Source organism: Primulina eburnea, chromosome 15, assembly GCF_022965805.1.
Source record: "Primulina eburnea isolate SZY01 chromosome 15, ASM2296580v1, whole genome shotgun sequence".
Taxonomy (NCBI): domain Eukaryota; kingdom Viridiplantae; phylum Streptophyta; class Magnoliopsida; order Lamiales; family Gesneriaceae; genus Primulina; species Primulina eburnea.
This window is the reverse complement of record NC_133115.1, coordinates 35,669,798-35,682,735: the sequence shown is the minus strand read 5'-3', so window position 1 is coordinate 35,682,735 and position 12,938 is coordinate 35,669,798. Positions and strand designations below refer to the sequence as shown.

At 35.3% G+C, this 12,938-nt stretch overlaps 2 protein-coding genes across 9 annotated transcripts; one reads left to right on the top strand and one right to left on the bottom strand.

Annotated features, from left to right (window-relative positions):
* Window positions 1-525: 525 nt before the first annotated feature.
* Window positions 526-5,404, bottom strand: LOC140813590 (WEB family protein At5g55860). 8 transcript variants are annotated; one of them, XM_073172165.1, is made up of 4 exons: window positions 5,264-5,404; window positions 4,985-5,109; window positions 3,175-3,369; window positions 526-2,501 (listed from the first exon to the last, which is right to left on the bottom strand). In XM_073172165.1, the coding sequence occupies exons 3-4, from the start codon at window positions 3,343-3,345 to the stop codon at window positions 714-716; spliced, it is 1,959 nt and encodes a 652-aa protein (XP_073028266.1). In that variant the 5' UTR covers window positions 3,346-3,369; window positions 4,985-5,109; window positions 5,264-5,404; the 3' UTR covers window positions 526-713. The 8 variants fall into 8 exon arrangements, with proteins under 8 accessions (XP_073028266.1, XP_073028269.1, XP_073028272.1 ...); XM_073172168.1 differs by having other exon boundaries at window positions 5,013-5,109; XM_073172171.1 differs by lacking the exon at window positions 4,985-5,109 and having other exon boundaries at window positions 5,264-5,390.
* A 3,438-nt stretch (window positions 5,405-8,842) lies between these two features.
* Window positions 8,843-12,573, top strand: LOC140814179 (cellulose synthase-like protein E6). The gene is made up of 8 exons (XM_073173070.1): window positions 8,843-9,223; window positions 9,739-10,057; window positions 10,148-10,288; window positions 10,386-10,517; window positions 10,653-10,865; window positions 11,077-11,301; window positions 11,377-11,724; window positions 11,967-12,573. Exons 1-8 carry the CDS (start codon window positions 8,940-8,942, stop codon window positions 12,504-12,506), a joined length of 2,202 nt encoding a protein of 733 aa, XP_073029171.1. The 5' UTR covers window positions 8,843-8,939; the 3' UTR covers window positions 12,507-12,573.
* Window positions 12,574-12,938: the final 365 nt, after the last annotated feature.

Below are 12,938 nucleotides of genomic sequence, written 5' to 3'. Positions count from 1 at the left end.
CACTGACTTATTATTTAAAACAAAAATGAACTTCCCCTAAAAAAATAAATTTTAAATTAAAATTTTATTTAAAAAGTTACTCTTTTTTTTTTTTTTTTGCGTTTTTTTCACGTTTAATTTAGTATTGTCTACCGAAGATCTTACAACTTTTTTTATGCTTTTGTTAGAAACAGTTTTTCCCCAAGCTTTGAACTTTTTTAGACCTCTGCAAGATATCAACACATTCAACTCCAAAAAAGTGACCAGTTGACCAGACCCGATGTTTGCAACTGCTTTGATTAATACAAATACAACGTTTGAGATTTTAGGGTATATATGTGAAAATAAATTATAACATCGCACAAGGTTGTGAAGATATGTTGTAGGTATGAAGATAGCCGGAGAAGGGGGTGGAAAAACTAGTATTTTCTTTTAATGTTCTTTTGCTTAAAAATTGATATAAAACGTCAAAAAAAAAAAAAAAAAAAATTGTTGTCAAATGCACGAACTTTTCAATAAGCATGTATTGGAATTCCACAAGCAACCTAAAACGCTCACCAAGCAGACTGACATTACTAGTAGGCACCTTTACAACATCAATGAACTAAAAACACAACCATCTAGAGCTGAATTTTCAAAATAATTAATCCACGGGTCCCAAAATATACACAAGAGATGGCCAGAGCTAGTTTGTCTTAAGACGAACATACTGCACAAAAATTTGTTTATAACACTCACCAAGCCGGTTTCTCACCAGGCAAATAAGAAGGAGAACCACCTTCGACATGGGTTTTCTTCTTTTGAAACACCCCAGTGAGGCTAGGCATTAGCACTTTCTTGGCTACTGATGTTTTAGCTTTCTCTAACTTTCGAGATTGCAAGACTGTCTCTTGAGGCCTCTGCTTCTGGGATTGGTGCACGGGAGGGGGTGATACGAGGGGCTTCTCCGTTTCAGCGAGAATTCGAGACCCTGCTTCTGCTACTTTCTTCTGTTCCCGTTCACGCCATCTTCTGAGTTCTCCTTCAACTGCCTTCTTGGCTGCCTCGGACATCTCTGCTTTCTTCAACGCCTCCTGAGTAGCAGCTTTAATGTCCTCGATTTCCTTCTGTGTAGCCTGGAATCTCTGTAGGGCTTCATTTTCACTGGCTTTGACTGCTTCCACCTGAGCCATCGCTGCTGCAACTTTCATACCCGCTAGTTTTTCAGATTCCTCAACCTTATGGCTCAGTGATTCGAACTCGTCTCTTGATATTGTAATCTGGGCACCGGGCTCTGAAGTTGAGACACGGGCTGCATCAGTTTTCTCAGACAAAATCTTGATCTGATCAAGGGCTCTAGCTTCAGCTTCCTTAGATTCTTCTGCTTCATGCAAAGCAACTCTCAGTTGCTTTTCTGCTTCTTCAAGTTCAATTCTGGCTGCTTCTGCTACTCCCTTAAGTTCCTTTGCTTGCTGCTTCATGTCTTCAACTTCAAGTTTCGCATTTTCTCTCTCCACAGCAAGCTGCCGGATTGTTGCGATCATTTCGTCAGAAGCACCCCTCACTTTTGCTTCTTCCAAAAGTGCTTCTTCAAGCTCAAATTTTGCTTTTCGGAGCTTCACATGCAGATTACCTGCAATGGATTCTGTTTCTGCTTCCTTCTCTTTCAACTCAGAGTGCTCCTTTTTAATGTCACCTAGTTCCGATTTAAGGGTCTCCACTAGATTTCGCAAAGTATTCTCCTCTTCCACCACTTTATGCAGCGATTCTTTAGCACCATCCAACTCTGAAGTAACAGCCTTCACAGAATCAAGGTCCGTATCTCTTCTACCATCCATTTCCTTTTTTAAACCTTCTGTCTCCGACAAGGTTTCGCTCAATTGAGTCTCCAGATTCTTAACAAGTTCCGGATCTATCTCTTTTTTCAAAGCAAGCAATTTTTTAAATGTCTCGTCGTGGTTTGCTTTGTGTAACTGCTTTTGTTTTTCCTTGTCATCACAAATCTTTGTTTCGTCTTCCTTCGCTTGAGCTATCGCAAGCTTCACTCGCTGAATCGAGTCTTGAACAGTAAATATTTCCTTGGATAACTCGCCACATTTTCCTACATTTTCTTGGGAAGAATCATTTGCCTCAGCAGCTTGCTTGCTGGCAATGTCTCTATCTTTCATAGATGCATCATAATTTTGCCGTGTTTTTATCAACTCCTGCTTTGCCGCATCAACTTCGGTGACCATAGCCATATACTGAACTCTAGAAGTTTCAAGATCTATATTTGAAGATTCATCGGTTACTTTAGAATTGCCGTTGTTGGCTTCTGCAAGTAGCTTTGCTCGATGCTTAGCGACTTCTGCATCCTTAATTGTTGAATCCTTAGATTCATTCATACTTTTCAGTTTTTGGGTAAGATCTGAAACAGTCCATTTAGCTTTTTCAAGATCTGCAAGAGCCTGAGCTTTGGTCATTTCCGCATTTTGTAATTGATCTTTCAACCTATTAAGCTCTTTCTCAACCAAGTGAAGCTGAGTCTCTTTTGCCAGCACTCTCTAAAAGAACAAAAAACATGTGGGCAGAGGACCAAATTAGTATATGTGCAGCAGCAATTGGTGGTTCATCATAAATTTATGGTTTTTACATATAACTAACCCAGCACAAGAGCATCCAACCATTGTGCTGACAAGTGACAAATAAATCAATCAATCAATCATACATTCCACATCCATTGTAAACAAGCAGAAAAAAATGTCAAATTTACCATCCACAACCAATATCTTCAACAACAAAATCATGCCAGGGGAGTTTACTATGTCATAGCAATTTTTCTTTGTTTGGTAAAGCGAAACAAACCACTAAATGCTTTCTAATATTTGTTCGTAAGGGATGCAACCAAATCATATAACTACAGAAATTACGGTTAAAGAGAGCAATGGAGGTAACAATTATTTCTCTATACTCTAATGCAGAGCCAATCTAAAAGCAATTAAATAGTAACACGAGGTTAACTTTCGATGAAACTCAAGCTCTTTACCTCAGACTTCAACTTCTGTACACAAAATATGTACAAAAAAGAAAATTATCACAAACTTCTACACTGGAGGTAAAACAATACACGTATTTAACATTCTTGAATCTGAAGTTGACAAGAGAAAATAGTGGGGATGGAGTATGATAATTATTTATACTAAGCAGGGGCTAAAAAAGAAGAAGAAATCAACATACTTCTGCAGATTGTGGTTTTGCCTTCTTTATGACTGGCTTTTCCCCAGAAAAAGCACCTTCGCCAAATAAATTGACAGCATCTTTGACAGATTGAAACGGTGCACTGGTGTCGATTTCTCCCACCTCGGCTTTGGCCAAACCTTTGGTTTTATGATAATCTTTCGCCACCATAATTCTTCACTCGGTTTGTTGCAACTATTACATGTCAAGAACAGCCAATGAAGCACAATTTTGACGAAAGGGGTGATCAATGATATTATCATAAAGAAAAACAAAGCACAATCTATCCAACTGAAGAAACTCTGCAGGTAACAAGTTACAATTAATACGGGTATATGGAACATATTTACTACCACATTGGAGAATGTTTAACTTAAAGTAATATTACATCCAAGTTCATGGTTTGGGTTCTCAAGCAGCTACTATCAACCAGTGAAGGACATGCCACTGACAATTTTTTACACAAACAGCGCAAGAGATTCAGCTCATGAAAAAATATCAATTTTCATAGCATCATGGTCAATCCCCTTCGTAGGTCAAGAGAAATTAACTGATAAATGAGAAACAAATTTCACCTGACAGAAGTAAGTCTCTAATCAAACTTGAAAGAATGACGGAACAAAAAAATCACTTGCTCTATTATGACCATAAACTAACTATTTAATGGGAAGTATGGCTCTCATACTGATACTTCATTGGTTATACCATGAATCCTCTCCATCAAAATAAATTTTGAAGAAAAGGTTAATGCTTGCTTCAGCATGTGAAAGGAAAAGTTATATCAGCTTTAAAAGTGTTGATATCACTTCAATGCTTTGATAGGTACTTGAAGCCTCTATCAGAAATTTTATCTGAAACATACATGAGTTGCTCAATATACTGGCAATGACCGCCTTATTAAGCAGGTATAAGCCACCATAGAACTAAGGAAAAATCCTATCGCAAATTTCTAAGGTTGGTTGCTGATTTATTCAACTTGAATTATATTGCGTGCAGAAAAACCAGAACAGTTACTAGGAGTTTCAAGAAAAAAGCAATTTAATCAGAAAGATCAGCCATTAAATTCCTAAACAACAAAAAAAGCATACAGACATCAAAAGCACTAACATTTATGTCACTAAGACAACTTCAAAATCGTAATTAAATACATGCTAGTACCCCACTCGTTCAGTAAGCGTGAGGATCAGAACCTTATGCTGAAAGCCATGTAAAATTTTGCCAAAAAAATAAATTTGAACACGTCATTTCTAGAAATTTCCCACTGCTATTCGAATTTCCTCCTACACTTAATGCTCCAGTCAAGTAGTGTTTCCTCTCTACCAATTATTTCTTTCCAACAAGAGAGGAGAGGAGAAAATTATTTCTATCAATTATTGGTGTAGATTAACTACATATTTAATTATGAGAGTAGTGAATACACTATAATATGACAAATAATAAATAAAATGAGAACCATTAGAAATAAATGGACCCGCTGATCAAGGTTTACCAGAAAATTTACGCTGCAGCAAAAATGTCAAATATTAATTTTCTGGCGAAAAACTTTTGCTTCAGGCTGAATCCACGTTAATAGAGTAATTATTGAACCACTAAATGGAAAAGGGTAAAAACTTGATAAAATAAAGAAAAGGGATGAAAAGTACAAACCCAATAATAATTCACTCAAAAACCTTTATCATGTTAGAGCAGACAAAAACGTCAACGTGAACCCTAGAAATCATCAAAGCTTTTGAATCTAAAAAAGGTTTTTCTCCAACAACAAAAAAACAAAAACAATCGTTGGATGGTGAAGTATCTTGATAAACCTCACCAATCTTTCTGACACCCAAAGGCCGAACCTTTTCACAGAATCCGCGAACTGCACAAAAAACTACAACCAACTAAACTCCAAGACTCTGCAACTCTGGTTTCCCCAAGAAAATCACCTCTCAGGGTCTGTAGACAATAAGAACAACCAAACACTCTAGCGATTAAGAAATAAAACTTTTTTCCCAAACTCGATCTTGGGTTGGAAAAATCAAGAAAATGGAGATTAATTCCACGGTTGTGTGCGAGAAAACAACTGGGGAGATGACTTCGAATTTCTTGCCTTTTTCATAAAAAATGACGATCAAATCAGAGAAGAGAGAGGATGATTGCCAGGTCAGCGAGTTGCACCGCCCAAAGCTGACCAGGGAAAAACCGGCCTTCCTTATTTTGAACCGTATCACTGCGTACTACATATGGTTGGTTGATCACTTGATCATATATACATGTACCTTGTATGTAACATGAAATAAATTTATATCGAGATAGAATTAATATGTTATAAACATTTTTTCGGATGAATTTACCATATAAAATTTTCCAATACAGTTTATTTAATAACTATGAATTCTATTGTAATGAAAAAAAGCTCGATTTTTAAGATTGCGGAAAGTTATGAAACTCGCAAATTAGTGCTGATATATCCAAATTCGATTGACCATAAATTTATAAATTTTTACGTAATATATAAAAAATAATCAAAAATAATTGTATGTCTATACATTTTTTTTTTTGCTTCACGTGCTATATAGAAACCAAATGCTAAGATACACCATGAAATACATTAGTTTTAAAATCAATCTTAAATCATTCAATCCATTTTGAATAAGGATGGACTGGATTAGGGGTGGGCAATCGGGTCGGGTTTTTCGGGTTCTACCCGACCCGAAACCCGATCGGGTGCAACTTTAGGGTAAAATAAGGTAAATAGTAATACCCGAACCCGACTATATTTTAGTCGGGTCGGGTTCGGATATTAAATTGGTACCCGAATTACCCGATCGGGTACCCGATTATTTTTTAAAAAAATAAATATGGGCAGTGGGCTTATAATGACAAAATTGGGTGTTGATACATCTATTATTAATGTTTGATTATTCTTGAATTATTAGTACACTTTATTGCATTTTATTTTTCTCAGTTTATTTGATTATTCTTGATTATTTTCTTGCATTTTATTTTTCTCAGGTTTGTTTCCTGCATTGATGAAAAACATGAATTATTGGTACACTTTATTTTTTGTTTTATGATGTTCATTTTTTTGTTAATAAATTTACATCTTTTTATGTAGGTGATGAAATATTCCAGAAGATATTTTAAAAGTCAAACAAGAAGTTGATTCTGATTTTTTTGGTGAAGATCTAAGTTGAATTTTCAAGATTAGACTTGTTAATTTCTTATATATGCATATAAATAGTTTATGCTTGATTTAAAGATTTGTTAATTTATGTTTTGAGATAAATATTTTTGTGTTTAACTTTTGTAGACATTCACGAGACAATATTATTTTGATAAGCTTGTTTTCTCGTCATATATTATTTGGTAGACACAAAATGATAAAATGTTATTGTATCAAAAAAAAAAAAAAAAACCCGAACCCGACCCCTACCCGAACCCGACTTTATCGGGTACCCGAAAAGCGGGTAGTGTCCAGAATCGGGTCGGGTTCGGATAATGAAAATGCTACCCGAAAAAATCGGGTACCCGACCCGAACTACCCGAAACCCGAAAAACCCGACCCGTGCCCACCCCTAGACTGGATGGTCATGAATTCATTTCTCATTCTTATAATTTTATAAAAATATTTATTTTCCATAGTTTATTTTAACTAATATAAACTTATATTTTATTCCATTATGATATAATCAATAAGTATTATCTAATATCATCCATTAATTATTATTATTTATCATTAAAATAATTTCCATTCAATTATTATTTTTATTCCTTCCTATATCAATAATTTAATGATATAAAATCATCATATTACGTTCTCATTCTTGTTTCATTCCAAATTTATATTGTTTCAGTATGTTGATCATAACTTTATTGACTCACGATTCACATATTTTGTGATTTCATATCAGTATAAAACAAAAACTTTAAGAGTAGGTCTTTTGTGAGACGATATCACGAATCTTTATCTGTGAGACGGGTCAACCGTACTGATATTCACAATAAAAAGTAATAATCTTAACATAAAAAGTAATATTTTTTCGTGGATGACCCAAATAAGATATTTGTCTCACAAAATACGATCCGTGAGACCATTTCACACAAGTTTTTGTCAAATATTAATAAAAACATGAATGTAAAACTTGAAAACATAAATTTCTAATGTTTATTTATCTATCTATTTTGTTGTCTTGCAATCACAATGAGTGCATCCGTTTCAAAAGGAGACATTTCTATATGGGAAAAAATTCAAAAAATAAAATAAAAAATTAGATCCGTACTTTCTATATGTCGAATCTAATCTATAAAATTCTATTATTTTATAGGAATACTCTTCAATTTACTGGATGGCCACGTGCCATCTCGGAATACTCTTTAATTTTTTTTATTTTTGATTTTTGTTTATAGGAATGATCTTTAATTTTGGATATCATAGTTCTGTCGGCAAATACTGTAGGTGCTACAATTTTAAAATCTGGGCCGTTAATGTCAGTGGACTCACTAATATACTAATCGTCGGTTATCTTGGGCTAGCCCATTGACTTGTTATGGGCTTGCTTTGTAGTTACTTGATTGCGGGCTTTCGACGCAACCACATCCGTGATGGGTTACTGTAAATTATTAATAGATAAGTGATCTTTGGCATGGTCTTTTTTATAATTAATTTATTTTATTATTAAATATAAATAGTATTTTAATTGTATAAATAAATAACGGATCATATTGTAATATAAAATTATATATGTCTAAACGGTGAAACAATTAGCATCTTATGCTCAACTAAATATTATCTCCAACCAAATTATTTTGTTCAGTAATTATAATGAAGCGGTGTCACAAATCTATATCCGTAAGATGTGTCGATTCAATGTACACCTAAAATATTTTTTATTGATTGAGTCATATTGAAAATCTGTCTTACAAAATTGACGGTGAGACTAGCTCTTATGAGTTTTTGTATAATTTTTTTTTTATATTCATGAAACCTAGTGAAAATCATAATAACACACATAAAAATCGACCAACACACACATATGTATGATTCGATTCGAACTCGAAATGTAAATATACTCTTTATTGTAATATGCTAAACTAATTTTATAGAGAATCTTTTTTCTGTTGTTGTTATATATAAATACATGTGAATTTTCTATTACTAATTTTGATTTTAGAACCAAAACTTGATTTTTTGTTTATTTATTAATTTTAGAGTAGGTTTTTTGTGAGACAGACTCACGAATCTTTATTTGTGAGACAGATCAACTTTACCTATATTATTCACAATAAAAAATAATACTTTTAACATAAAAAATAATATTTTTTCATGAATGACCCAAATAAGAGATCCGTCTCACAAAATACGACCCGTGAGACCGTCTAATACAAATTTTTACATTAATTTTAATATAAAACTAAAGCATGCTTGAATCGATTTGAGATGATGTATTTTAATTTTTTTGATTTGTTTTCAAATCCAACTTTTATTTAATAATGAAGGTTTCAAATATTTTAAAATGAGTCAATTTTAATTATTTATTCCAAATCAAAATACATTCAAACACAACATAATAGCAATTTTGTTGGAAACAAAAAGAACCAAACAAGCTGGTATGGGTAACCATCAAATAACTATATCACACTAATGAAAATCTAATAAAATATATATCAGTGAAGATTCACATCAGGCTAGACTTTGAAAAAGGAAGAAAACAACCATTAAAAAACTGGGGGATAGATCCAGAGTAGAGTTTGTTTGGTTATCACAATCGCAAGTTCGTGAGGAAATGGCTGACAATGACGGGGAAGAAAGTGGAGCTACTTTGTTCGAGACCAAACTAGCCAAAGGCAGAGCTCTCTACAAGCTCTTTTCTTCGACGATACTTACTGGGATAATCTTGATATGGATATATAGATTGGTTCACATCCCAAGAACAGGAGAATCTGGAAGATATGCTTGGATTGGGATGTTCTTTTCGGAGGTTTTGTTCGGTTTATACTGGATTATCACCCAAGCTGGACGATGGCATGTTGTTTATCGGAGACCCTTTAAGGAAAAGCTATCAGCAAGGTGATAATATGAAGATGTCACGCAGTAGAACTTGCTAAGGATATAACTTTATGGTTGACATGTTTTAATTGTATTTAAGGTTGTTTTTTATGTATCTTTTGTATTTTTCTGAAAATGGAAGTTCATTCTAGTTCGGAAACAAGCTAGTTTTGTAGCCTGGCTAACTATCTGGTATCGATGAGGATAAGTTATTGGATGCTAAAGTCTGTAATCTGGGGGTGGCGCGTGGAGAGGGAAGTTGACTAATTTTTTCTAAACTTTTTCCCCCTAAAACTAGAAGTCTGGGTGCCAAGTCAAACACCCAATCTGTTTGTGTACCGAAACAGTTTGGGGACCCTATTTGCTCATCTCAATAAGTTTCAACCTGCCATCCGGTAAACTTGAATCATATATAGTGTCGCCCCTTACTCGGGAAACCAAGAATTATATTGTTTGTTTAAATGTTCTTATCTTGTTACCTGTTTTGGCTAATCCATTGTTAACCTGTCTTTCAACTGCAATCATGGTAATTTTAGCTGTGCCAACAAGATGCCGGGGGTCGATATATTTGTATGCACAGCTGATCCCATTTTGGAACCACCTTCGTTGGTGATCAACACGGTTCTTTCACTCATTTCGTACAATTATCCATCTGAAAAACTAAGCCTTTACCTGTCGGATGATGGTGGTTCGGAATTAACATTCTATGCTCTACTTGAGGTTTCTAAGTTTTCAAAATACTGGATACCTTTCTGCAAGAAATACAATGTGGAGCCAAGGGCCCCTGAAGCCTATTTTTCTCAGAATATCGACACAAATGAGTCAAATTTCACGCAACAATGGATTAGCATTAAGGTGAATTCAGCTCTGTCCTTGATGAAACCAGAACTAAGCATGATTGGCAGGGATGAGAGTGTGAAAACTTTTGTTTTTCCTTTGCTTTAGGGAATCTACGTAGATATGAAACGCCGAATCGATTCAGCAGCGGAAAAGAGTTTCATTCCTAAAGAAATTAAGGATCAACACAAAGGGTTCTCAGAATGGGATAATAAGGTCACAAAACAGGATCATCAATCCATTGTGCAGGTGATCTCCGCAGTGTTCGGTTCTATACAAATTTTGTTTATTTTTCTTTCTGTTACTGATGAAGAATTAAGTAGACATTTTTACATCTGAGTATCAGATTCTGATAGATGGATGGAACCCCAACTCGGTTGACATAGAAGGAAACAGATTACCCACACTGGTGTACTTGTCGCGGGAAAAGAAACCTGGATGTGCACACAACTTCAAGGCTGGATCGATGAATGCATTGGTAAATAAAGTCCGCTTCCCAAATCTAGGTTTAACCGGAAAATTTGAAATTATTGTTGAATGAATTATACATAAAAATCATAGCAATAAGGTTCTGTCGTTGTAAGCAATCACCATTTTCATTTTCTCTTTGCAGATTAGAGTGTCATCAGAAATCAGCAATGCACCAATCATTCTCAATCTTGACTGTGATATGTATGCAAATGATCCGGATGCTATACAAGATGCATCATGCTTCTTTTTAGATGGAAAACAAGGAAAATCGATATCATATGTCCAGTATCCTCAACGCTACAGCAACATCACCAAAAATGATATATATGCAAATATTGCCTATGCGACTAATCAAGTATGCTGTACCTTTTTTATTTCCTTTTTCAAGTTCTAATCGTATGTTGGGTGATAAAAGTTGTAAATGTTGAACCAAAGGGTATCGAACACCCTTTAGTTTGAATCAATTTCATAAATCCGACGATTCCAGGAAGAATAGCAAAATATTTTCCTATTTTGTTTTGGAAATCAAAATGGTGGACTATAACCTTTCCTAATTTCTTTTGAAGTTCGAGCTTTCGGGTTTAGATGGTTTTGGTGGGGCTCTGTATATTGGTACAGGATGCTTCCATAGAAGGGAAAGCCTATCTGGAAAGAAGTATTCCGAGGATCATAGGATTGAACAGAACACTGCCAATGACAACATTAACGGCAGAACAATTGAAGAACTGGAGGAAGCATCAAAAGTTTTAGCAAACTGCATCTCTGAGAAAGGCACTCTGTGGGGGAAAGAGGTTTGTCTCTCTTATTGCATAGACACAAAATCTTTTATCCCGACTAATTTTGATATATGGATTTAACTTTTACAGATGGGATTGGTGTATGGATGTCCAGTTGAGGACATAGTGACGGGCCTAACAATCCAATGCAGGGGATGGAAACCTGTGTATTACAATCCAAGCAAGAGTGCCTTTTTGGGCGTTGCTCCAATTACCTTGGATATAGCTCTTGTTCAGTTCAAGAGATGGGCTGAAGGCATGTTTCAGATTTTCTTGTCCAAGTATTGTCCCTTTGTTTATGGCCGTGGCAGAATATCGTTGGGTGCCCAAATGGGATACTGTATTTACCTTCTCTGGGCGCCAGTTTCATTGCCTACTTTGGGTTATGTGATCATTCCTGCTCTTTGCTTGCTTCATGAAGTGCCCTTGTTCCCTGAGGTATGAGTAGAAACACTCTTCCGCTGTTCTACACAGATTCATCAAGTTACCTATTGATCGATGAAGTGTTCCTCAAGATTCTTGATATCTCTAGACTTTTGCATGCATGATGCGTCCAGTTTCTCTTTTTCGGATTTGTAAAAATAGTTGAGAGGCACAAAATTCTGAAGTGCTTGTTTCTTAGCAACTTGAAAAACCATCTAGTTGTTGCCCCTAACCAATAACTTTCTTGCATGTCTCAGGTTTCGAGCTTGTGGTTTGCCCCTTTTGCTTATGTTTCTATCGCTTACATGATCTACAACTTATTTGAAGACCTAATGTGTGGTGACACCCTGAAGGGCTGGTGGAACTATCAAAGAATGTGGATCATAAGGCGCACAACTTCATATTTCTTCGCCTTTTTTGACACGATTTCCAGGCATTTAGGCCTCTCCGAGACGTCATTTGTTGTCACTGTTAAGGTAGTTGACGATGATGTGCAGAAGAGGTACGAGCAAGAAACCATGGAGTTCGGAAGCCCATCCATCATGTTCGTCATCATTTCAACACTCGCATTGTTAAACCTTTTCAGCTTTGGATGGGGTATCAAGAGTGCCGTTTTAGACTCAGGGATGTTGGAAAAGTTTGTGCCACAGATTAGTATTTGTGGATTGTTGGCTTTGGTGAATCTACCAGTGTATACAGCACTGTTCTTGAGAAGTGATAAGGGGAAAATCCCATCTTCAGTTTTGTTTAAATCCATTGTTGTGGCATCTGCAGCATGCCTGATTCCGGTGTATTAACCTGAATAGGTTGGCTTTCTTAGAAGGATCAAATGTGTGGAATATCATGTTGTATGATATAATTTAATATTTTATGTAACGTTTCAGATGTAATGAAATGCACAAAACTATCCATATAAACCATGTGCGTTAGAGAAGGTGCCTGTAAGAAAATTTGAAGAGTGAGTCTTATGTGAGACCGTCTCACGGATCTTAATATGTGAGACGGATCAACCCTATCCATATTGACAATAAAAAATAATATTTATAGCATAAAAAGTAATATTTTTTCGTGGATGATCCAAATAAGAGATCCGTCTCACAGATAATACTCGTGACACCGTCTCACACAAGTTTTTGTCAAATTTGAACTATGACTAATGAACGAAATTGAACTATGATTACTGAATGATAAGTTTTTACTTACTCTAGCAACTGAGATATCGGACAAAT

Coding starts and splice junctions, on each gene's coding strand:
- LOC140814179 (XM_073173070.1), top strand. CDS start 8,940: ATGGCTGACAATGACGGGGAAGAAAGTGGAGCTACTTTGTTCGAGACC. Junction 10,866..11,076: donor TTGCCTATGCGACTAATCAA/GTATGCTGTACC, acceptor TTTCTTTTGAAG/TTCGAGCTTTCGGGTTTAGA. Junction 11,302..11,376: donor GCACTCTGTGGGGGAAAGAG/GTTTGTCTCTCT, acceptor TAACTTTTACAG/ATGGGATTGGTGTATGGATG.
- LOC140813590 (XM_073172165.1), bottom strand. CDS start 3,345: ATGGTGGCGAAAGATTATCATAAAACCAAAGGTTTGGCCAAAGCCGAG. Junction 2,502..3,174: donor CAAAACCACAATCTGCAGAA/GTATGTTGATTT, acceptor TTGTTCTTTTAG/AGAGTGCTGGCAAAAGAGAC.